The sequence below is a fragment of the Drosophila arizonae genome, chromosome 4 (assembly GCF_054131065.1).
Source record: "Drosophila arizonae isolate 15081-1271.41 chromosome 4, UAZ_ARI_1.0, whole genome shotgun sequence".
Lineage (NCBI taxonomy): Eukaryota > Metazoa > Arthropoda > Insecta > Diptera > Drosophilidae > Drosophila > Drosophila arizonae.
In genome coordinates, this window is record NC_142924.1 from 17,170,150 (window position 1) to 17,194,930 (window position 24,781).

At 36.3% G+C, this 24,781-nt stretch overlaps 2 protein-coding genes across 5 annotated transcripts in view; both read left to right on the forward strand.

Annotated features, from left to right (window-relative positions):
- Positions 1–24,781, forward strand: part of LOC149269297 (uronyl 2-sulfotransferase homolog pip-like) — a 54,798-nt gene that overhangs the window by 11,162 nt on the left and 18,855 nt on the right. For all 4 annotated transcript variants that reach the window (XM_089468370.1, XM_089468367.1, XM_089468368.1 and 1 more), the window contains exon 2: positions 20,860–21,026. In XM_089468370.1, coding sequence (XP_089324496.1) covers positions 20,860–21,026 — 167 coding nt within the window. The remainder of the gene's footprint in view (positions 1–20,859; positions 21,027–24,781) is intronic.
- Positions 45–1,334, forward strand: LOC149269299 (arrestin domain-containing protein 2-like). Its single transcript, XM_089467293.1, has one exon. The coding sequence runs from the start codon at positions 45–47 to the stop codon at positions 1,293–1,295; it is 1,251 nt and encodes a 416-aa protein (XP_089323419.1). The 3' UTR covers positions 1,296–1,334.

A 24,781-nucleotide genomic window follows, 5' to 3' on the forward strand; every position in this document is an offset into this window, starting at 1 on the left:
TTCAATTCAATTCAATCAATTGGTGCTCTTTGCTTCCCTTTGACATGTCCACCGTTTGTGAGTTCATGTTCGATCGGCCCAATGCAGTGTTGTACAGCGGCGATAAAATCACGGGAAAGATTGTTTTGAAAACAACTTCGGCGAAAACTGTAACTGGTATCTATATCCTGTTTGTGGGCCTGGCGCGAGTTGCCTTCGATGATACGCGCAGTGCTCATACCAGTGACGAGCTGAGAAACGAAAGATTCGTCTCAACGGCAGTCGAGACGTATACGCGATATCAGCAGAATGTTGCCGAGAGAGGCCAACTATCGGAAGGCACACACACCTATACATTCTCCATTGCACTGCCGGCCCATTGCCCCACCTCGTGCCTGGGCAAGTACGGCAAAGTGTCGTATGAGCTGTCGCTCGTCATTAATCGCCTGTTGATGTTGAAGAAGGTGTTCCGCAAGCCGCTGGCCGTGCTGCAGCCCTACGATCTTAACCTGCATCCAGAGATGCTACGGCCCATTGAATTGGAGAGGACAAGAAAGTTTTGCTGCTGGCCCTTTGGCGGTGGCTCCGTCAAGCTGAAACTCCATATTCCATTCGGTGGCTATGTGCCAGGGCAAACGATCAACTATAGCCTGGATGTGGATAATATGTCGCAGAACGTTGATCTCAAGGCCTTCATGATGACCTTGATACAGACCTACACATTCAAGGTGGAAAATACGCGACGCGTAGTTCATACGTATATGCGTGGCAATCGAGAGACTCAGCGCGTGGCTCATCAAACGAAACGAAAGCTAAATGGCAGCTACGAAGTGCCTACGGTGCAGCCCTCGTCCCAGGGACCCCACATAATAGATATATCGTATAAACTAAGACTAACTGTCATATTCACCGGCTTTCATCTGAAATGGAACATTGAAACGCCGATTACTATCGGCACGATTCCATTGAAGCAGAGTGGAAATCGTGACCAGACGAAAGAATTCGTACCCGATGCCGAGAAGATCTCAAAAAGCCAAGTGGATCGGCCGGCTCTATACACTAGTACAACACTCCTCTTCCAGAGTCCAGAGAAGATACGTAGGCATTTCGTGGGCCACCATGAAGAGAGCAGGAATCGCTCAGACGATTTCATGCCGATCTACACCGTTTACGCCTACTACGCACAGCCCAGATCGTCGCTCAAAAGACGACGAGGGCTTACCCCGAACAAAGCAAAGGACTCGTCATCCGAGACTGCCTCGGAGAAAGATATGATCGTAGATCCAGATCTGACCTCAAAAAAACCAACAAATTAAGTAATGCTTGTAGTGTGAACGGCGAGCGTTTTAAATTATTATTTTCCTTTCTTTATTTATTGAAAACGTCTATTCAGAGCTTATATATAAATGGGAACTTGACTTGGTTTAGGTTAAAGAAATTCAGCTTAGGTGTTAATGGAACTAATATATATCGTATATTTATTTATAACTATATATGTTGCGATTTTCTATTTCTAATTTCTGTGCCTCTTAAAATTCCTCCCCATTTCGCTCTCACGCAGAATTTGTTCTCTCTACCTCTCTCAGTATATGTATTTCTCATTAGCTCTCAAAGGCGTAGCTCTCTCTCTCCCTCTCTCTCTCTCTCTCTCTCTCTCTCTCTCTATAAATTTTTTCATTCAGTAATTTGGCTATATATTCTATTCAAGTATATTAAATTTCCTTTCTCATATAAATATCCATATATACTCATATATAATTTGTTTAAACATTCTCTCATTGGGCCGCAAGGTTTCGCTTCGACTTCTTAAAAAAAAAAGCAAACTTCCCATATATTTTTTTGGATTTTTGTTAGTAAATCTTTAAAAAGATTATTTTAATTATAAATACCGACAATCTTATATAGTTTTGTACGTTTTTCCATTCACTTATGTTGACTTCATTTCATGTTTCGGCAACAATTTTATTGTTTTGTTAACGTAGCTTTTGTTGCTTCGGACCATTCCTCTGCGATGCTGAGATGCTGAAAAATGCAGTTTTTAAATTTTAATTATAGTAAACGCTTAAAAAAAAAATGTAGACTGGACCGGCTCTGGACCTGGCCTAGACGCAGCCACAGCCAGAGCCAGATCCAGTGCCAGAGGCTCCCCCAGCCCCAACCCCAACCCCAACCCCAACTCCGCCTTGTGGTTAGCCGCTGCCCAAAGCCAACAAACACAAATGGCAGAGCACATGACTCGAATGCGACCATTGCGTCATAAGAGTGCACTGCAATGGAAAAAAAAAAAAAAAAACAAAAAGTTGTAACCATGCACAGCAACCGCATATTTGTCGTGAGCATTTTGTTACAATTTCAATTTGTTGCTCCGAGACTTGTCTTCGAGTCTTGTGAGTGCGCGGGGTCGTTCGGGGTCTGTTCGGCGGCTTAGGCGGCATTGGCTGCGACTCGCCTTTGTTTTTTACGATCTTTTTCTTTTTTAGTTAGCTTTTGGTTTTTTTATTCGTTTTTTGTTTTGAAAATGCATTCGACTTGGTCTTGGCCAATATTTGGCAACAACAAAACCAAATGGCAAAAACTTGAACTGCTTTATTGCAGTTTTCGGATTCTTTTTAGAGCAAACTGCCGGCCTTTTATGGTCTTTTCTTCTTCTTCTTTTTTTTTTTTTTTTTGTAGTTTTCTGTGCTAGCTGACAATTTTGAAGTGTGCGAGCATTAGGCGTGGGCTTCAAGTGCAATTGATTTCAGTGGGCAGCATCAATTATTGGCACATTGAGCTGTTGCCGAGTTGGCTTTAAAGGAATGCCGCTTTAAATGGCCATTTAAGGCCGAATTTTAGATCATTTAAAAAGGGGATGTGAATGTTGAAAGAATGAATTTGTTTTGAAAATTATTTATTTTGGATGATGTATAGTTAGAATTATTATTATTATTATATATAAATATGAATCGAATATATATATACTGTACTATACTATACACTCTACTATTTTCCATTGTTATGAAGCGTAATCCATTATACATGTAACACAGAAATATTTAGTATACAGATATATGTATAATTACGTCTGCTTTGGAAAATCATAATAGTAGAATATTCTCATAAGTACAATATGTATAAATGTATAAATTAAGTATACGCCGTGTAACTCTCTGTTTGGCTAAACGAAAATTCTAATTTCGCTTCTCTTTCTACTCACTCTTTAATCCTCTCTTCTAATATAAATATAAAAAAATTATTTGCAATAAAATCTTATGATAAATAAATAAATCAATAATAAATTAATAAATTTAGAGATCTTATTTTAAAATTATAAATTAAATTATTACATAGACAATAGTCAATTCATTATATTATTAATGCGTGAATAATATTTTAAAATAAAACTATTTTTAGAAACTGAAACCTATTTAATGTGGTTAATGCTTAGCTGCCAAAAATCTATATCAAAATATTTTCTTTATAATTATTATTATTTTTTTATTATTTCTATATTTGTTTATTGCATAATTTTAATACATTTCACTTATAATTTTTATTTATTCATTTTTTTTATTTATTTATTTAACATAAGATTTTATTGCAAAGCATTTTTAATTTTATATTTATATTAGAAGAGAGGAAAAGAGCGAGTGAAAAGATTTTACAAGTAAAAGATTGTCCAACTCTGATTGGTATACAATTTTCTATGTTATACAATAGACAGAAATGCACACTGATTGTTATTCAATGTTCACCTGATTTTCTACTTTATATAACTTTTAATTGAAACCCGAAATCAACTCTAATTGGTTTATGATTTGTTGTTTCTTACATTTATTAAATAACAATTATTTGAAAATGTGATACAGATCTTCTATAGCCTTAAATCAGCCCTGATTGATCTATATACCACTTCCCGCTATAATTATTAAACAGGCTTTCACCTAAGATTAACGCCTATTCAATAATCTTTGAGTGCACACACACTTTTCCCTAGTAAATTGGCCAGCGGCAAAAGTGAGAGGAAATGAGCTCTTAGACGGAGTGTAAATTGATAATTTACTTGATTGCAGCTTGAAAAATGATTTCAATTTAATGCTCTCTATGCTCGGCAAATGCCGGCAGTTGCGCTTCAGAAAAGTCGGTTGGCATTATGCCTGCTGAAGAAAAAGGCGATTATTTGCAATAGAGTCTTAGCATAATGGCATAAAGTGCCTAAGTTGTGCGAGCGATCCAAAACTGAAAACTTGCCATTCAAATTGGTGTCAACCAGTCAACGGGACGCCGAAGAAAGTGGCGCCAGCTTCCTAGCAGCAGCGGCAGAGGCAGCGGCAGAGGCAGCTGACGCCCGCCTTGCCAGGCGAAGGCTTTAAAGTAGGTCGTCAGCGTCTGCAACTCGTTTTACTTCACACACACACACACACACACACACACAACTTGCATATAAAAATATCAAACAGAATGCGTCCCAAGGGAGTTGCTGCCCACACACTCACCAATACACAAAGACACTCACACTCACACTCACACAAATAGAGCCTGGTTAGTCGAGTCTAAGTTGCATTAAAAATTAAATTTTATTTGCAGAGCTCGCAACTCGCATGCTTTCAATTTTATGCCAATCGCTTGGAAATTAATTAAGCAATTTCCCTCGCAGATTTTCCTTTATTTTTCTATACTCTCTCCCTCACTCTCCCCCTCTCTCTCTCTCTCTCTCTCTCTCTCTCTCTCTCTGTGTAATATGCATTTATGCTAATTGTTAGGAGTCTAGATTATGGGCGGACAGCTGCAGCAGCACATGGCGAAAGTTGAAGGCATGCACGATTATGTTTCTTTTTCTTTTTTGGCAAAAATATTGAAGCTCCGCAAGTAAATTGAGTCAATGAAGAGGAAATTGCAAAAACAGAGACTGCTAAGTAATTGAAGTTCTGTTAAAGACTCATTTATGAGCAGCAAAGTGCAATTTCGATAATCAATTCAGCTCGCTTTAAGCTCGCTGCAGCTGAGCTCAATTGATAATGGTAATGTGGCATTTGCTTATCTGGGCCCAAACAGCTAACCGGGCTATAATTGGAAGCGTGTGCTGAAAGCCTCCACCTGCTCTGTAGCCTGCTTTGTATACCGCTCTGTATACCGCTCTGTATCCCTCTCAGTATCCTTGCTTGATAGCTGAACGCCATGCAGGCGTTAAATGAGTAGCGTTTGACAAGTTTCTTGTTGTTGCCAAGGCTATGGCTGAGATCAGAAATTAGTGTGTCGAGCTGCATGCCAGCATCCTGACCTAAAATCTACAACCAACACACACACACACACATACACAATCGCACACACACATACACACTGACAGAGAGCAAGCAAAAATTAATTGCAATGCCGCAAATGACAGCGTCAAGTAGTAAAAGTAAGCAGAAGATGCCTGTGTCTGGCTTTGGCTATGTGCGGGGCGTGGCACGTACGCTAGTTGCAACAAGGATGAGCTCGTTAAAGGAAGCGACGACAACAACAACAGCAACAACAACAAACGTCGAGTGCGTAAATTTCGCTTTACTGTTGCCATTGTTGTTGCCAGCAAATGTTATTAACATTCGCTGCAAGCAGCACGTGCTGCTGCCAAGTCAAAAAGTGGGCGTGACGCGCACACACACACACAGACAGGCCGACACACACACACATACACTCTAGCTGAGCTTTTTTGTGTTGAACGTTTTTCGCGCCCTTGCCACACATTGGGGCAGGAAGACGCGTAAAACTTTTGAGTAAATTGCACTCTGGCACATGGCAAAGTCTTTCGCCTAGGCGACCACAGGAAACATCCGCCTCCGCCTGCGCCTCCGCATCCGCAATCCGCAAAATCCTCTATGCTCCGCACAACCGAATTAAGCTCCACAGCAATTCCTGTAGCTGCGAAACTGGCTGCCTCTGGCCAATTCAAGAGCTGGCAAAAACAGCAGCCTACTTAGGTAAATTTTACTGCCCCGTGGGCGTGGCCGTGGCCTGAAGTGCGATTCGGATTTGCCGAGTTGCGCTGTTGCTGTTGTCAGTTAATGCTGCTGCTGTTGCTGGTGTTGCTGTTGCTGTTGTTGTTGCTGGTGTTGCTGTTGCTGTTGCTGTTTCGCATGCTGCTGACAACTTAAAGAGCAGAGATGAACAAGATCTACGCTGCAGCCAGAAGTAATGCTGCACTTGGCTATTTAATAAGAATTTTGCGTGAAGCACAAGTCGCCTTAGCATGAGGGGATAAGTCAAACAAGCAGATGTCTTTAACGGATAAAAGTGAGATTAAATTGATTTATAAAATATATACGTGTATAGATATATGTGAAAACTTTGCCGTGCGGTTGGTCTACAGGAAGGAATCTGTAAATATCACAACGTTAGACTAGCCTGAATTTAATTTCGAATTGAACAATGCCCTCATTGAGTAACAGTATTGAAGTATATAATTAAATTGAGTAATTATACATATTATCATGCTTTGTGGGATCATCTTAATGCATATACAAATAAAATTAATAATTTAAAAAAAATAAAGAAAGAAATAAATAAAAAAATATAAAACAAAAACAAGTAAGAAAGCTCTAGTCGAGACTGCTCGACTACGAGATCCCCTGAACCCTTGGAGTGCTAGCTATTTCAATAAATTTTCGCGTCTTTCAGCTTACACAAGAAACACACACACATACACAAACACATACACATACAAGCACCCACGCATAAACACGCATGGGCTGCAGTGTGCGCTTACTATGAGAACTTAATTGTTTAATAACTTTTTTTGTGGACGTACGATCTTCATGAAACTTTCAGATTATGATTATAACATGAATATGCATGTAATTGCCAAAGCACAAGTCTCTAGTATTTGAAATACGCGTTTTACAAAAGTGAGGGTGAGGGGGTGAATTTAGAGGTGGGGGGTAAATTTTAACAAAAACCGAAATTGTATAAATTGCATATAAGCATACATTCAAAATTTGGAGACTCTAGCAATAAAGGTGTAGAAGATATAATTTTATAACTGGTTTTCGATAAGGTTTTTCATCGATAAAAAAAGATCGGGATGAGTTATCGAATTTTAATGATAAACTCGATATCCGCGCTGTAATTACGAACATTTTACAAAAAATTTGAAGTCTCTAGCTCTTATATCTTCGGAAATCGACGCGTTCAAACATACGGACAGACGGACAGACGGACAGACGGACAGACGGACAGACAGACAGACGGACAGGGCCAAATCAACTCAGCTCGTCACCCTGATCAAGAATATATATACTTTGTGGGGTCTGCCACGCCTCCTTCTGCCTGTTACATACATTTCAACAAAACCATTATACCCTGATTTCCCATTTTCAATGGGTTCAGGGTATAACAATCAGAAAAAATGTATTTAAAACAATGATATAAATTAAAATTTAATATTAAAAAAAAATTAAATTAAATTAACAAGCAACAAAAAGCAGAAAAATTATATCTGTTTAAAATAATTGATAAAAGTTAAAATTGAATAAAAACCAAAAAAAATATAAAATATTATAGTACAAATTATTATTTAAAAAAATTACAGAGAATGAAAATAAATAAAAATAAAATAAAATAAAAAATAAATTAAATAATAAAAACATTAAAATGTATGAAAAAGTATTTAATTTGAACAAGAATTGCTTGAACGTTTGATAAAATATGAAACAAATTACAAAATGTTTTAATTATAAAAAAAAAACAAATTTTGTAAATGGTATATTATAGTTTCCCCGTATGTATGTTAAATTCTAAAGAAACAATTTCCATATTATAAAAATATAATTATATTTAAGTAGAAAAGGACAATGTGTCCTGTACTCTTAAATTTAAAAAAATGTTTAACACAGCACGTTTGTATGCAGTAAATTGATTAAAAAATAAAGAGTCCCATATAAATAAAAAAAATAATAAATAAAAAATATAAGCAAAATGATTAAGATTTGAAATTAAATTAAAAATTCCAATTTACGTATTCACAAACCTTACCTTACCTTTTACCTTACCTTTTTCTGACATTACAGTGATATACCATTCCATAGCTAAAGTGAAGACCAAAACCTGAAATTACTAGCCATTTTTATGGCCATTACAATTTCTCTTCCTATTTCAGCTATTTGGTCATCCTGTAGATTACATTTACTCCAATTTCTGTTTGTCCGCTTTAAAGTTTGCCTTCGCCTAGATCGCAAATATGTAGCTGACAGCCTGTGCAAACAACGAGTAGAATCGCTAATTGTTTACAATTAAGCTCAGAGTCGGCAAACAGTTTAGCACACACACACACACACATCTGATTAGAAAATTTGTAGCCCACACACACAAACAACACGCTGAGTTATGTGAACAATATTAAAATTGTTAATTGTGTCAGTTAAGAGCGCTATGAAGGCCAAAACAAAAACTAAAAAAAAATAGTGAGCGAGAAGCCAAAAACAAATGACAATTAGAGTGTGTTAATCGTTGACAAAACAAGCAGCGAGGGGCGCTGCAAACGTTTGCACGCTGCATGCACAGCAACACCTACTCTGCACAGTGGACGAGGGGCGGTGCTAGGGAAATGTTGCTCTTCATGAATTTGCAGTTAAATATTTTGACACAGGTTTTTATATATACTATGTATATTTGGTTTACACACGGCCCACTCGACACTCTCCACTTCGCCACTCTCCCCTCTCCATTCGCCCCTCACCACTTGTTGTTGTGTACTTAGGACTTTATGGGGCACACTTGAAGAAACCGCACGTACATAGATTTTACAACTTAATTACGGGAGCTGCGCACTAATCCAAACCAAATGAAGCACTACGCTTCACGTTTTCACATGAGTATAAAAACTGCGAAAATGGGTTAGACGACGTTGCTACAAATGAGGCGACCCACAGCCAAATTGCCACATCACGTGGCAGCCGGTTAACAGGTAGCTCTAAGTCTCGTGACTAGCCCTGGCTAGACGTACTCGTATAACAATTTGTTGTGAAATCCCATAAACATATTGTATGCATATCATTTGGCTTTAAATTAATTATTTATATAATTTTGTATTATTATTATTAATTTTTTTTTTATTTTTTTTTTTTTAATTTATGTGAGTGGGAATTGAGGCGGGCTAGAGGCTAATAAGATGTTTTATATCTAGCAGATTTTTAATAAATTAAATGAACAATATTTTGTAGGGCATCAAATTGGATATGCGACTGCTTTAAGTATTAATATTTTATAAATCATATTTAATTAAATATTTTATATAGCTACAAATTTGATGTAAGCAAATGCGTCTGTTCTAAATATTTACATATATACTATAAAGTATTTTTAATAAAATATTTTATCAAACATGAAAATGAATGAAATTTGCAATCGCATTATATTTGTATTTTATTAAATATTTTATCAAGTGTCAAATTGCAACTGCTTTAAATATCTATATTTTCTCAAATATATTGAATTACATATTTTAGCAAACTTCATAAACCATTAAATTTGTATTTTATAAATGGTTATATATATTTTATAAATACTTGGTGTTGTATTGTTCCTATTACGATATTGAGTATGTTTTTTTCCATTAAAATTATTTTATTTGATTAAAATATTGAAATAAACTGAATAAAAATGCATAATATAATTTCTTATTGAGAAACCTCTCTAGTAGATGCCCTATAATATAAAGTAGGCATATAGCATTTATAAAATTGGACTATATAGATATTTTATGATTGCAGATATACAAAATTCGTATACATTAAAAATATATAATATATATATTGTGAATATATAGTATATGACAGTCCATTAGGCAAGAGAAAGATTCTATACCTCTCTCTCCATCTTTCTTTCCTTTTGCACAGTCGGCGCCTAGTTACACATATACATATATATCATATATATACTTAAACAAACAAAACTGTAAAACATTTGAGTATAAATATTCATTCAACATGAGTTACTTTCCATTCATTGTGAAAGAAAAAAAAAAAAAAAAAAAAAAAAAAAAAAAAAAAAAACAGTTGAAACAATTGCGAGAATTGTCTTTAAAGACGTTCAACTTGCTGTTGGCTGATCATAATGATGGCCATGATGATAATGATGCTGGCAGTGTGACAGCTAATGATGATGTTGGCCAGATTGACACTTTTATTCAATGACCATGACTCTGACTGTGACTATGACTGTGACTGTGATTCCGAGTGGAGCTGTGACTGTGAGTGTCGCTACGATTGTGATTGAGTGAATGAAAGCAGTTGGAAAAAACAATTTGTCGCTAATCTGAATCGGGGGCCTCAACGGACTGCTGCATATTGCAACGTTGCAACGCATGTTGCACGCGTCTCGCTGCCGTTGCAAGTTGCTGTCGAACAGATTGGCGATTGAAAGTCGCAGCATGGAACAAAAAACCGCAGCTATTGATCGATTTTTGTTGTTTTTGCATTTCGCCTTTCGAATCGCAGACTTTCCCAAAATGAGCCCGAATCTGAAATCATGGATTCATGAAATCATCAAATAGAGAGCATGCAACAAGCATATTATGCTAGACGCTCTGGCCCGTTGCCGTTTTTATGAGATCACGTTCTATTAGATACGTGAAATATTTCAACAGCATCTGATGGATATGCAACTGTCATGCCATGAACAAGACGAGAGAGAGAGAGAGAGCGAGAGAGAGAGAGAGAGAGAGGGCGAGAGCAGTGTAGCATGCTTCACTAACTAGCTGGCACGTTCAACTTGAACCAAGTGCGTGTTTAACGCTACTTTGGTTAACAGCGCCTGCACCGCTACACATGTAATACGTATACAAATTGTAACTGTTGTTGCACAGGCGCCAAGAGCATTCCAAAATCCGTTTGCTGTCGTTCGCCCCGCCATGTCATGTCCAACTCGGGGGAGACTCGCAGCTCATTACAATAATCGCATTCATAAACTGATTAGACATTATGTTTTGATTATACATTTGGCCATTTTGGCTTAACGCTTCAATGCCGCAAAGTCATTAGCTTTTGTGTTTTATGTTAATGCTCGTCTAATGAACATTTCTCCATTGTTATTTTAATTTTAGTATTGTAATTATTATTGTAAAATTATGAATGAGCGGCGAGTGCTCCTGCGATGTAAACCAAATCAAGTTATTGCTAGATTTCTTTTAGAAAGGTCAATTAGAAATGTGGAGGTGGATGAGACCTTGAATGTATGTATAAAGAGTATTTTGGGGAAATTGGGCAAATGCCCAGCTAGGAAATACCCTGAGATGTGCCAAGAGCTGCTATTACAATAATTCCATGACTCTATTCTGTTTACACTTTAAACATATAGGAATAGATTTTTGAAATATAAACCGCTAAAGCGCTTCACAAGCTAGATTAGCTTTGATGATGCACGGCTAGAGTCGCAGACGGACGGACGGCTCAAATGACGGACAGATGGACAGACGGAAGGAAAACAGACAAATAAATAGACAAACAGACAGACAAACAGATAGACAAACAGACAAACGGAAAGACAGAAAGACAGACAAACAGACAGGCAAAAGATAAACAAATAAAGAGACAGATAGACATGGATATAGCAACTTCTGCCCTAATAAAAAATATTTATGCTTTGTTTAGTCTGCTAAGCTTCCTTCTGCCTTCTTCTGTTACCTGCATATTCCCAAAAACAGTGTACCCCATTTTCCCCATATTCAATTAGTTCAGGTTATACAGTTAACTGCAATTAACTCAGATCAACTCTACTCCCAATCTGCAGTCCTCAATTTCAGAATCAACTAAACAACTTCTGCTTGTCTCTCAGCTGCTCTCATGCAACTTTTCATACAATAACAATGCTTATCAGTTCCTAGAAGCTATTCAGCAACTCAAACATTTAGCTGACAGCCAGACAAGAGAAAGTTTTCTAAATTCTCCAGAAATATGCCATCTTTTCATATACAAATTTTGAACTATTTGGAAAAGTAGAGAACGTTTCATAGGATTTATTTCAATGGGCCTGACTTGGTCTCGAAATTCTTGGGAGCCTACAATTAAATGGCTGGCCGCAGTACATGTAGCAATTCCCCAATGTGCCTTTGGGCAAGTTTCTATGGCAATTAAACTATTAACTCGGATCTGATAGCAGCATCGACTCCGCTCAGCTGTACACGAAAAATCTCTGTGCAGCAAAAGTGGGCCAATTGTAATTAAAACGTTCTACGTGCCAGCTTGCTCTCTCGCTCACACTTACACATTCTCTGTGGCTACAGAAAAAAAACAACAACTTGACCGACTTTGGGCCGAAAGTGCGTAAGAAACCGGTAAGATATCTGAAATTCAGAGAGAGAGAGAGAGGGAGAGGAAAATCTGACAAAACGCGATGCAGCTCAAATTGAATCAATTGAGTTGGCATCGAGAAATCAAAACGAGCAGCCAGAAAATAAATAAATACATACTGCAGACTATAAATAGTGGGTATAGAGTAAGAAATAACAAATTAAAAATAATACAAATAATAATAATGTAATGCTTGTTTTGATTAGAAAGTTGTATAATCTCAGAGAGCAGCGATTCGAGGCATGTGAATTTTTTACGCAATTGTTTTTTTTTTTTTTTTAGGTTTTGTTATGGTTTTTCGTCGTCTTCACTCTTCACTCAACTCTGCTGCTGGCTGTTTGCTTTATTTTGCACTAGGCCGAGACTTAGTTATTGTATAAGTAGCTACACAACAACAACAACAACAACAGCTTCGACTAACAACAATGACAAATACAACAATTTTATGCTGCATGAAGACAACAGCACTTGGCATATGATTTAATTGAAGTCTGCAGAGAGAAACAGAAACAGAAACTGAAAAAAAAAAACTGAAATAAATAAACAACGCCTGAGAGGCCAGAAATCTTCGGGTCTGAGCTGAGAAACTGTTGCAATTTTGTTTATTTTAATTTCATTTCATTTCATAAAATCCAATGCCACACTTGAGCTATATATACACGTACATCCAAATATATATTTCGAGTGTTTATTTTAATAACAAAACACTGACGGCATTTAAAAACAAATCAACATCTCAAATCTAACCACAATTACCGCAACAAAGTAATTGCCATAAATGTGAGCGTAGGGCAAAAAAAAAAAAAAAAAAAAAAAAAAAAAAAAAAAAAAAAAAAAAAACAGCCAAAAATCAACAAAACACAGGGAAATTTTCAGTGCCCGCTGAAGTAAAAGAAATAGCAAAAGTGTTTTCCATTGTTTGGCTTGCCTTGAGTAAATTTACTGGGGCCAAGTTCGTTTTCTTTCAGTGGGTCAAATAACCCTAGTCCAATTACTAAGAAAATATAACCCCATTCAGTTCTATAAATTATCTTAGCTAGAAATTGAAGAACATAAAAGAAAGAAAAAATAAGAATTTCCTTTTCTTTACAATTTCATTCTTATCAAATAAATTGTTTGCGTCTTTGCTTTTCTCAGCTTCGTCTTTGAGTCTGAGTTATCTCTGAGTTGTTTCCAGTCCGCAATATTCTCACAGCTTGCATGGATCTATCGCAAGACCCTAGACTGACCTCGACACCTGGTGCAGTTACTAGATAACGGTTTCAGCTTTATGCACTTCTCCCCGCGTGACCTTAGCGACCCGCCTTTCACACAGACATTGCGAAACAGCAGACCGTAGGCCTCATTAAACTGAAGCCAGTTGACAATAGCCAATGGCCATTGGCTAATGAGCTAGCCATAATTATATGAAGCCAAGCGAAAGGTTTGCAGCCAAGCAAGCAGAAAAAAACAAATGCCAAAATTAAAAGTCGTAAAGTTTATTGAACTTCTGCTGTTGAACAAAGGTTAATTTTCTTATATATTTTCTATATATATTTTATTTTTATCTTTTTCACTTTGCGCATATCAAATAAGCCAAATCATCCTCCTGACCCGGAGGCCAAACTAGTTATAAAAAGACGCAGCTCAAGCCGCTGCCATTCGCTGATTATGTCATGGCCAAGTGTTTGGTTCTTTGGCTGACTGCGCCGTATGCTAATGGCCAAATAGAATCAACGGTCAAAGTCAGGGCCGTGTGCAAATACTCAATATTCATAATTCTTTTTTGACCACGCCGAGTTCTTTCAACCTGATCTACAGCTGCCGCCGCCACTCGAAGCACGCAACAGCCAGCGGGCCAATAAATTTAACTATCGAAGCCGGGTTCAAACACCTTTCGAAACTTGTCTAATGAGTTCGAGTATCTATTGACTGCTTCAGGCGCTGAAGTTGCGGCTGCGGCTGCGGCTGAGGCTGCGGCTGAGGCGGCAGCTGATGCTATAGCTGAAGCGAATGCTGAAGCTGAAGCAGAAGCTGACGTGGATGCTGAAGCTGAGGATGGGGTGTATGAGAAAACTGATGTAAGCTAACCGATGATGCTAAAACTTAAAGTTACTTAATATGAAAATGAAGTTGATAGCAAAACTAAAGCTTAAGATTAAGCAGTTGCAAGAATAGAAGCTGATATAAATCTAAAAACAAAAGTTGAAGTCGAAGTTGAACTGAGGTTGAATTGGAAACTGAATAAATGCTGAAGTAAAAGATGAATCTATGGTATGAATGATATCTATATTATAGTTAAAGCTACAAGTGCAAGTTACTGAAAATGTCTAGAATTTGGCAAACTAAACTAATGTCAAGGCTAAAACTGAACCCTGATGTCTACGCTGAAACTGAAGTTAAAGTTGTGGCAGCAATTGGAGCGGAAACTGAAGCAGCAGCTAATGTCAGTACTGAGGCTTTAGCCTTAGTTTTAGCTAAGGCTGATGACACAGCAGAAGCTGAAACTAATGCCAATACCAAAGCTAATGCAGAGCTGCTTCAACTGAAATCGAAGCTAATGTGAATGCTAAAGCTAAAGCCGAAGGCGATGTTAAAGGTGAAGCTGAAGCGAATGCCAACAGGGAAACTGAAACTTAGAGCGATGCTGAGTCTGAAATTAAAGACAATGCTAGAGTTAGAGCTACAGCTGCAGCACTTGAGGAATACTGAATCTAAAGCCAACAGAAACTGAATCAAAGAAGCAGCTGAGGAAGCTAAAACTAAAGCTGATCTCAATACTGAATCTAAAGCTAAAGCTGATATCAATATTGAATTTCAAGTAAAACCAAATTCAACTGAATCAAAGCTGAAGTTAAGCTTCAGCAGCTGAAGAAGCTAAAGCTAAAGCTGATCTCAATACTGAGTATAAAGCTAAAACCAACAGAAACTGATGTCTAAGCTGAAGTTTAGCTATAGCTAAAATCGATGCTGTATTAAAAACGTAAAGTGATGACAAGCCAAAGCTAAATCCAGAAACTGTTGTCAATGCATAAACTCTAAATAAACCTAAATGAAACAGATGCTAAAGCAAAAGCTAAAGCCAAACTGAAAAGTCGAAACAGAAACTAAAGCCGTGGCTAATGTCAATATTTATTGATGCTACAGTTGAAATCGAAGCTGAAGCTGAAGCTGATGCAAGTGCAGAGGCGATGCAGCAGATTCAGCAGAGGCTTAAGTCGATGCTGAAAGTAAAGCCACACGCTGCGTGTGGCATCTCCATTTGGGTCAATAAAGATTGCGCAAAATGCTTGAGCAAATGCTCAAATCAAGAAATGACTTATAAATTTTTGTCAATTTACGGGAATTATCGTTGCGCCGGGCTGCACACATGAACTGCAACAAACTAGTTGAGTTGTATGTGTGTATGTGTGTGTGTGTGTGTGTGTATCGTTTCTAATGGCCAACGTGCCACAATTTGTTGACTGCCGTTTGTGCAGTTTTGCAGTTTGATTAGTTGGAAAATTTACCATCATTTAATTAAATTACTTATGATGCAGTTGTGCTTACGTATAAACGACAATGAACGGAAATGGCGAGCAATTTGCATGCGGCAACTGTTGCTGCTGCTGCTGCTGCTGCTGCTGCTGTTGCTGTTGCCATTTGCTTAGTTTTTTCTTTTTCTCGATTTTTTTTCTATTATTTCTTTCGTTCACTTAGGCAACACTGGAAGTGAAAGGCGTGCGCCATTTCAGTGTTGTATGCAGCGCAATCAGTGCGAGGGGGTGGGGAGGGTAGGAGATGAGGGGAACTGATTTGCAAGCTATCGACTCACGAGCTGGTTCTTGGCATGATTTCTAAATAAATTTGCCATTCGATTCACTTAAATTGATTGCGGATCACTTAAGGAAACTGTTTCAGTTACAGTTACAATCATTTGATAGGAAACATTTTTAATTGAGTTCATTTTGTTAGAAGTTGGCGATACGGAGCCATAGAAATATTTAAAAAAATTTAAATAAATAAAAAAAAAATGAAATTGTTTTATACATATTAGCAAAATACAATTTTGTTCGAATAATGTAAGACAATAGTAATAAAATAAATTAATATAATTTTAACAAATTTAATTCTATATAAAATCTTTAAAAATATATATTGTTAAATTTTATAATTATAATTATATTTTTATTTTTGTTTAAGAAAAATTGTTTAAAATATAATTTTAAAAAACTTTGAACTTTCGAAATGTTTGATATTTCGTAAATTTTTGTTCATGCTTATTTTGAATGCAAATTCATTCAAATATTTCTTTTAAAAACTACTAAGAGTGATTGAATATAATATTAATTAAAAAACAAGTAAGAAAGCTCTAGTCGAGACTGCTCGACTACGAGATCCCCTGAACCCTTGGAGCAATAGATATTTCAATAATTTTTCGCGTCTTTCAGCTTACACAAGAAACACGCACACACACACACACAGGCATACATATACACACACGCATACAGACACACATACACACACACACATACGCATACATACACAAACGCATACACACACACATACACATACACACACACATACACAAACACATACACACACACATACACAAACACATACACACACAAGCACCCACGCATAAACACGCATGGGCTGCAGTGTGCGCTTACTATGAGAACTTAATTGTTTAATAACTTTTTTTATGGACGTACGATCTTCATGAAACTTTCAGATTATGATTATAACATGGATATGCATGTAATTGCCAAAGCACAAGTCTCTAGTATTTGAAATACGCTTTTTACAAAAGTGAGGGTGAGGGGGTGAATTTAAGGGTGGGGGGTAAATTTTAACAAAAACCGAAATTGTATAAATTGCATATAAGCATACATTAAAAATTTGGAGACTCTAGCAATAAAGGTGTAGAAGATATAATTTTATAACTGGTTTTCGATAAGGTTTTTTATCGATAAAAAAAGATCGGGATGAGTTATCGAATTTTAATGATAAACTTGATATGCGCGCTGTAATTACGGACATTTTAAAAAAAATTTGAAGTCTCTAGCTCTTATATCTTCTGAAATCGACGCGTTCATACATACGGACAGACGGACAGACGGACAGACGGACAGACAGACGGACAGGGCCAAATCAACTCAGCTCGTCACCCTGATCAAGAATATATATACTTTGTGGGGTCTGCCACGCCTCCTTCTCCCTGTTACATACATTTCAACAAAACCATTATACCCTGATTTCCCATTGAAAATGGGTTCAGGGTATAAAAAATTAAATTTGCGCAAATAATGCCTACAAATATTGAGTAATTAGTAAAAATATATATATTTTATTTTTGATTCTTTTAATATTTTTAACTAAAAGTATTTATATTTAAAAGCCACCTTAGACCCAGCAGAATATTAAAGAAAATATTTTTGATTTATAATTATTATACATATTGTTATTTATTTCTTTAGATTTTTGTCTGATATTAACGCATAATTATTGTCCTACGTTTCGCCTCGAGTTGTGCATTTAGTTTTTCGCAGTGGTATAGTTAACAACGCCATGCCCTGCTCCCACGATCCCTAACACACACAAATGCACAGAAAATGGAAAGAGAAGTAGGAATAGAAATAGAAATAGAAACAGAAATAGAGCTCGTCTCGCAGGCATACACAAAAAACGCTAACGAACCAAGTGTAGGTCCCTAATGGCAGGCACATGTGGTACGTGGCAGCAAACGAACTGCAGTCACCAGTTGGCCGTCACCAGTTGGCCAGTTGGCCCGTTGGCCGGTTGGCCGGTTGGCAGTTGGCAGTTGGAAACTCAAACTGAAACTGGAATCCACACAGAATCCGAAAATTCGAGTTGGAGTCGGCACAATGTGTTGACTGCGATGTCCGAAAATGAAATCGACGCAGTCACGTAAAATTATTTTAATAATCACATAACTTTCGGCATTTACACGCCATGCGGCCCTTTGGGGGCGCGAAGCAAAAACAAAATGTCAATAAATTTCTGAACAAACGAGGGAGAAGAAAAAAGAACAGAAGAACAAAAATGCTGAACAGAACAAGTTAAAGTTGCTGCGGGCGGTTGGGAGGCGTGCGGGCGTGGCTGACATCTGAGAAGCAGCTCTTAAGTGGGATTTGCGGCGCACTTTAGTGTCAACTTTAACTATAAGTTGGCGCAGAGAGAGAGAGAGAGAGAGAGCGAGTGTGGGAGAGAGAGGGAGAGAGGGAGTGAATTGGTGGCTTGCATTGTCGTCAAACAAAACATTCACTCAGTGGCATACATAAGTAAAATGTTTTTTGGTACGCAAAGTTTCGGCATCGACTGTAGTATGCTCGGCTAATGAAATAAACACCCACGACCAGAACTAAAGCTAAGTGCGCACAGCAGGTGGCCAAAAAGTTAAAACGCCTTTTGGCCATGTCGGTGACGGTGTATCCGTCAGATACATTTCATTTGACTGCCTTGCTGAATGCCAGACTGCCAGACTGCCAGACTGTCCGACTGTCGTCTGGCCACATGAAAGTCAGCCTTTCGCTTCTAGCTCTGTGATTTGGAGCAGGCGTTCGGCTTCGGCTCTACACTTACCACTTACCAAAGCTGCTCCAAGCTGTGTGCTGGCTCCACTTTCAACCTCGGCTCAGTGGCGGCCAGTGCAGTCATTTGAAATAAATTACTTTTTGCACCTGATGAAAACTAAGTCAGCAACTGCCCCAACAACAACAATAACAACAACAATAGTCGGTAGACAAAACTTCACAAAACTCTGCCTAGCATTTTCTTTTCTTTCTATTTTTTTCCCCTCCATTTTCCTTTTTCCTATAGCCGCATTTATTGTCATTATTATTTTGATACTAGTTGTTCCAGCGTTTTTCTTTACCTTTGCTTATTTTATTTTCTGTTGCTGCTGTTCCTACTCCTGCTGCTGCTGCTGCTGCTGCTGCTGCTGCTGCTGCTATCTGCCGGTAGATTTATGCCAACAAAAGCAAACAGTAAAAAATATTTTGCTTTTAATTTTTTCTATTTTTTGTTTCTTTTGTGATTCCTCGACAGCTGCATTAAAAAAGTTGCCCAAAGAAAACAGTTTGCATTGCAATTTCGACTTGGTTTATTTTCGCTCTTGCTTTGTTAGCTTTGTTTTGTTATCAACCCAACAGAATGGAGAATATATAAAATAGCAAAACAAAATAAGCAGCGAAAAATGTTTCAAAAAAGTATACAGACGTAATACAAAATAAAGAAAAAAAAATTTGTAAAACAAAAAAAAAAAAAAAAAGAAATAATATAGAGGCCAACTAGAAGCTTCTTCCGGTCTGCGGCGACCAGTTTAGCCCCTATGGCATGAGCCGCAACCAACCATTTGGTTCATTGCCTTAAAAGTTTTTTTTTTTCAAGTACTTTGAATAAAAAAAAAAAAGAAGCATAGAAATATATAATATATAAAGATGGATTCAGCAAGAGATAAAATATTTGCAAGAGGTTTTCCATAAATAAAAATTATTTCTATAAATGAAACTGATTATTAATAATTCTTAAGTAATTTCATTACGCATAAATATGATATATTATAAACATATATAAATATCACTAAAAGTAAATAATAAATATAATAAATATATTTGATATTATATATCAGTTTTTACATCTCATATGTATACATAAATATCATACGTAAATAATCAAATACACATATATTTTATTATAATTCATTTTATTTATATATGCATCCCTCCTTATATACTCAGTTGATCCACATCAATCGCGAGTTTTACTTATGGCGTGTTAGCTTTTACATGATATATTAAATATGCCTTATAAAGATTCACCAAATATGCGTAATAGGCAAACAAAATTCGCATCAAACCAAAACAACTTGAGAGATTACGTTATTTCTGGGCTTCAGTTCAGAGCTACGTGCTGCCAATTTATAAAGCTAATCATACAGAAAGTCTTACGTAAGGTTTCATTCAGTAAACTTACGACGATGCCTAATCGAATATCAAATATTTTCTTATCTCAATGTTATCAACGGCAGTTGATGTATTTCTAGTGCTACCAATCATATAGCGACTGCCTCTATAGCCAATCTTTTGGCAGCCACTGTACAGTGGCGTCTCTGCTGTTGTGCACCGTCTCCTTCCATTTTGTTTGTTAATTTCTTGTATAATTTTTATAGTTGCTTTCTTTTGCTGCAGTGCTCCCCTTGTTTTGCCTTTCTGTTTGGTTTTGTTGGGTTTTGTTTTGTTCTGCTTTGTTTTGGCTTGTCAGAACTTAATTAAATGTTGTCACAGCGCATACTTTGTAGTTTTCGCTATGGGGGCGGGGGTGGGCGCGACGTTGGGTCATTCAAAAGGCCAAGAGCGCACACTTGGAGAGGAGCCGGAGTCGGAGTTGGAGTTTCAGTTGTGTGAGTATCGCCGGTCTGTGTGTGACGGCGATTCGAAGTGTAAATGAAATAATAGCTGCTAAAAACCAATTTAGCGTAAATTACAAAAGCTTAACGTTTCTATAAATAGAATGCTTTAGGCTAACCTTTTGGCTAACAATGTTTCAATCATCAATTTGTTTCCCTCTCTCTCTCTCTCTCTCTGTGCTTTTGCAGGTCCGTGGAGCTGATTGCATTGCTGGCCATATCGTGCACCTTCTTTCTGTTCATGCACACAAACAAGTTAAACAGTCGTCTGAAGGAGATGGAGGTGAAGCTGCAACCATCGGAATTCTCGGCCCTGGGACTAACTGGCAATCACATAAGCGGCCATGATGCGGGCAGTAAGTAGCCAAATAGATACGAATCTAAATACAAAACGCATCGGGGCTGTTGTTAGAGACAAGGCCGGCCAAAGGCTTCAAGTGTGTCAAAGTTTTCGCTCGATTGTACATGCGTAGATACAGTTACAGATGCCGACTATCAGATGCAGCTACAACTGCAGCTATCGGATATGAGCCCTTCCAGCACAGGAAGCTCAAAGCGAACGCAAACGCAGCGCTGCGGCTACGCCCAATTGATTTTTAATGACCACATTGACCCAGGCCATAAACAAAGCGGCAAAATGCCTTTTTGTTAACACTTTCCATGCTGCAATGTATTTCGCTGGCAAACCATAAATTAGTTGAATGTTTTAAGCCAAATTAGAGCGCAATTCTTTATACATGCATAAATTATGACAAAACCCAAATACAAACACACAGACAGATGAGCTCAATTAAAATAAGCATAATAAATATATCGGAGCACATAGACATAGCAGCACTTCACCAATTTACAATAATCCATATATACATCTATTTTTCATATTCCAGTATATTTATGAATTATTTAGCTTATGCCAGCGCACAGTTTTTCCCAAAAGGGGTCTAGTTCATGGCTTTCCAAATGGCAGTTTAACCTTTTGACATGCGTTAAGCATGCGAACATGTTTATTTTATTTTCAAACTAAATACATAAACGAATACACATATATAGTTGGATAAATGATGCAGCTTTTTAAAACATTTATAAGTACCTACATATATATTTTTATATTTATTAATTCAATTAGTAAATATTCATAAGCTAGAGCGCTTTTAGTTTTTAAGCTACGGAAATTGTGAATTATGCCATGCCATAGAATATGCTGCAGCTAAATACATATTGAATATGCTTAAAGCCAGATGAATAAATTAATTTGTTTGTATTATTTTAATATTTTAAATAATTTGCTTTCAATTTTAAATTTTATTTCTATTATTAGGCAGAAATTTGTATAGAAGAGCTTAAATTTGACTGCAAATAAATAAGCAATAATTAGATAACAGCTATTGTTTAGCATTATTAAACAAAATAAAAATAATTAATATATATATATTGCTATTAAAAATAGTAATTCAAATAACTGTGAGCAAAGTATTTTATATTTATATATAGCATAAACAAGCTAGACTGTTTCAGCCACAGTGATCTATCGAACGAAGGGTCATTTGATTGATCTCTTCTGTAGTGCGATGTCTGAGTTGCAACATTTTCTATTTTACTGATCATGGTGGCTTTAAGTACTTCTCTTATAGTTATGTAGTTCATGTCTCTTATCGTGGTTTCCCTCCCTACCTAATAGGAGTAAAGAGCACAACTGTTTCATATTTCATATTCCATTGTCGACATCTCATATCCCATATCCCATATTCCATATACCGTATTCCATATTCCATATCCCATATTCCATATTTCATAACCCATATTCCATATTCCATATTCCATATTCCATATTCCAAATTCCATATTCCATATTCCATATTCCATATTCCATATTCCATATTCCATATTCCATATTCCATATCCCATATCCCATATTCCATATTCCATATTCCATATTCCATATTCCATATTCCATATTCCATATTCCATATTCCATATTCCATTTTCCATATTCCATATTCCATATCCCATATTTATGAGCACATATAGCTAATTCTATATTTTGATGAATGGTTTTCATTTATTTTCCTCCTAAAACTTTTAAAAAATTGCATTTCATCCAAGTTCAACATTAAAAGTCTCTAAAGTCTAAAGTCTAAAGTCTCCGCTACAATTACAAATAAAATTTTTAATATTTCAGTGGTTACTTAAGATAACAAAAATAATAAACACACTATTCTATAATACTTATCATAATGCATTATATACTAGCTATAAATAATAATAAGGGATATAAAATGATATTGATTGCAGCTCAGTTGCTCAGTTTCTAGTATGACTTAAGTCGAGCAGAGCAAGGTTCTGCCTCGATTTGTCGACTTGACTCTGCTCTCTTTGCAATGAGAGCTCCTCAATTAAGCGCCGCGGTCGTTCCATTTGACATTGTTCCATAATTTATTCTAAGGCAATGTCAATTCGTTCAAATTTTCAAGAGCTCAGACCAATGTGCGAGCTATTATGTTATTATAGATATCACTTATTTAAGCGAGTCATGAAAATTCAATAAAGTGCTGTCGGAAAAGTTGACGCAATCATTTGAATATTATATTCTTTCATAATAATAAAAAATAATAATTGGTAATATTTTCCAAATTAAAAAAATAATACTATATAACTTATCGACTCTTTTTTTTATTCAAATTTCTTACTCAATTGCTGGCATTTGGTCAGCCCATATCAGAAACATACAACTAGATCAAATTTCACATGCCAATTGAAACTACACAAAGTAATTTGAGTGCCACTTGACACTGTTCTTTGCACTCGGTGCCCGAAAGTGTTAGCTTGAGGCGTCACGAACGCCACTTGAACAGCGTGGCCCAGTTGAGCCGGGCACCATGTCGCTGTTTGTATACCTTAAAGAGTTGCTGGTGCTATAGCACAATTGGGCCTATCATTAGAATCTTGGCAGTAAAGGCCCATACTTAAGTCCAATCAGCTCACTAGCTAATAACTCTATTATTACTGCGAGCTGTTGCTACTGCGAGTGCAGCTGCAGCGGAATACGTTCATTTGAAATCAAATCAAACTTTCCGCATGCAAAACCCTAATTCCAATGCCGGAAGCGCGAGTTCGTCTAGGCCTGCAATTCCACTTGCAAATTAGTCAGAGCTGCTTACCGCGGCAGCTGCCACTGGCGAAATCCGAGAGTCGAGACGATAGTATGCCAAAAACCTAGCGGACAAATTCATACGTGGATAGATGCACTGGCAGGAAGGGGGATTGATGGCGGGGATAATGCGACACGGCTGCTTCACGGCAAAGTGCGCTGATGGCTAGCCATAAAAGCCAAGTGAATTAAGCACAGTGGAGTGAGAGATGGCAGAGATTATTGAAAATATATCCGAATTATTATTTATTAATTTAAAAATAATAATTTTCATTTCTTTTATTTATAAAAAGATGACTTATCAATCATTCGATTTTTACTTATCAAATAATTAAGAAATAAATAAATTTGTATAACTACTTATATATTATTTTGACTTAAATAATTTATCATTCATTAATTTTTTTATTGTTTATTTATTTTATTTGGTTTATAATTTATTTTTGCCTTGATTAATTAGTGTATTTTTAAATTATTATTATTCATTTTTCTATTGCTCTATTGTTAATATATTTCTTTAGTCATGTATCAATATTTCCCTCATTTAGTTTTATTTTATATATTTTTTCAATAATATTTTTAATTTATTTTTTTAAATTTTTTTGTATGTTTTTATTAATTATTAATTTATTTTTTATTTTTTAATTTATTTATAAAAGTATTTTTTTTTTTAATTATTTATTTATATAAGTTCTGTTTATTTAATTATGTTGTGTTATTTATTCATTTTATTTTATTTTTTTTTTTAACTTTTTTTATTACATAATTTATTAAGTATTTAATAATTATTACTTATTGATTATAAAATGATTTCAAATTTATGAATTCCATTTTGCTAGTTTCAAGCAGTTAAAATTCATGAATATATGCCTAAATTTGTAGCAAGTATGCACCATGCTAGTACCACTGTGCAGCAGTCATGTGATCACAATGATGACTCTGACGTCGCTTTGTCTGCAGATG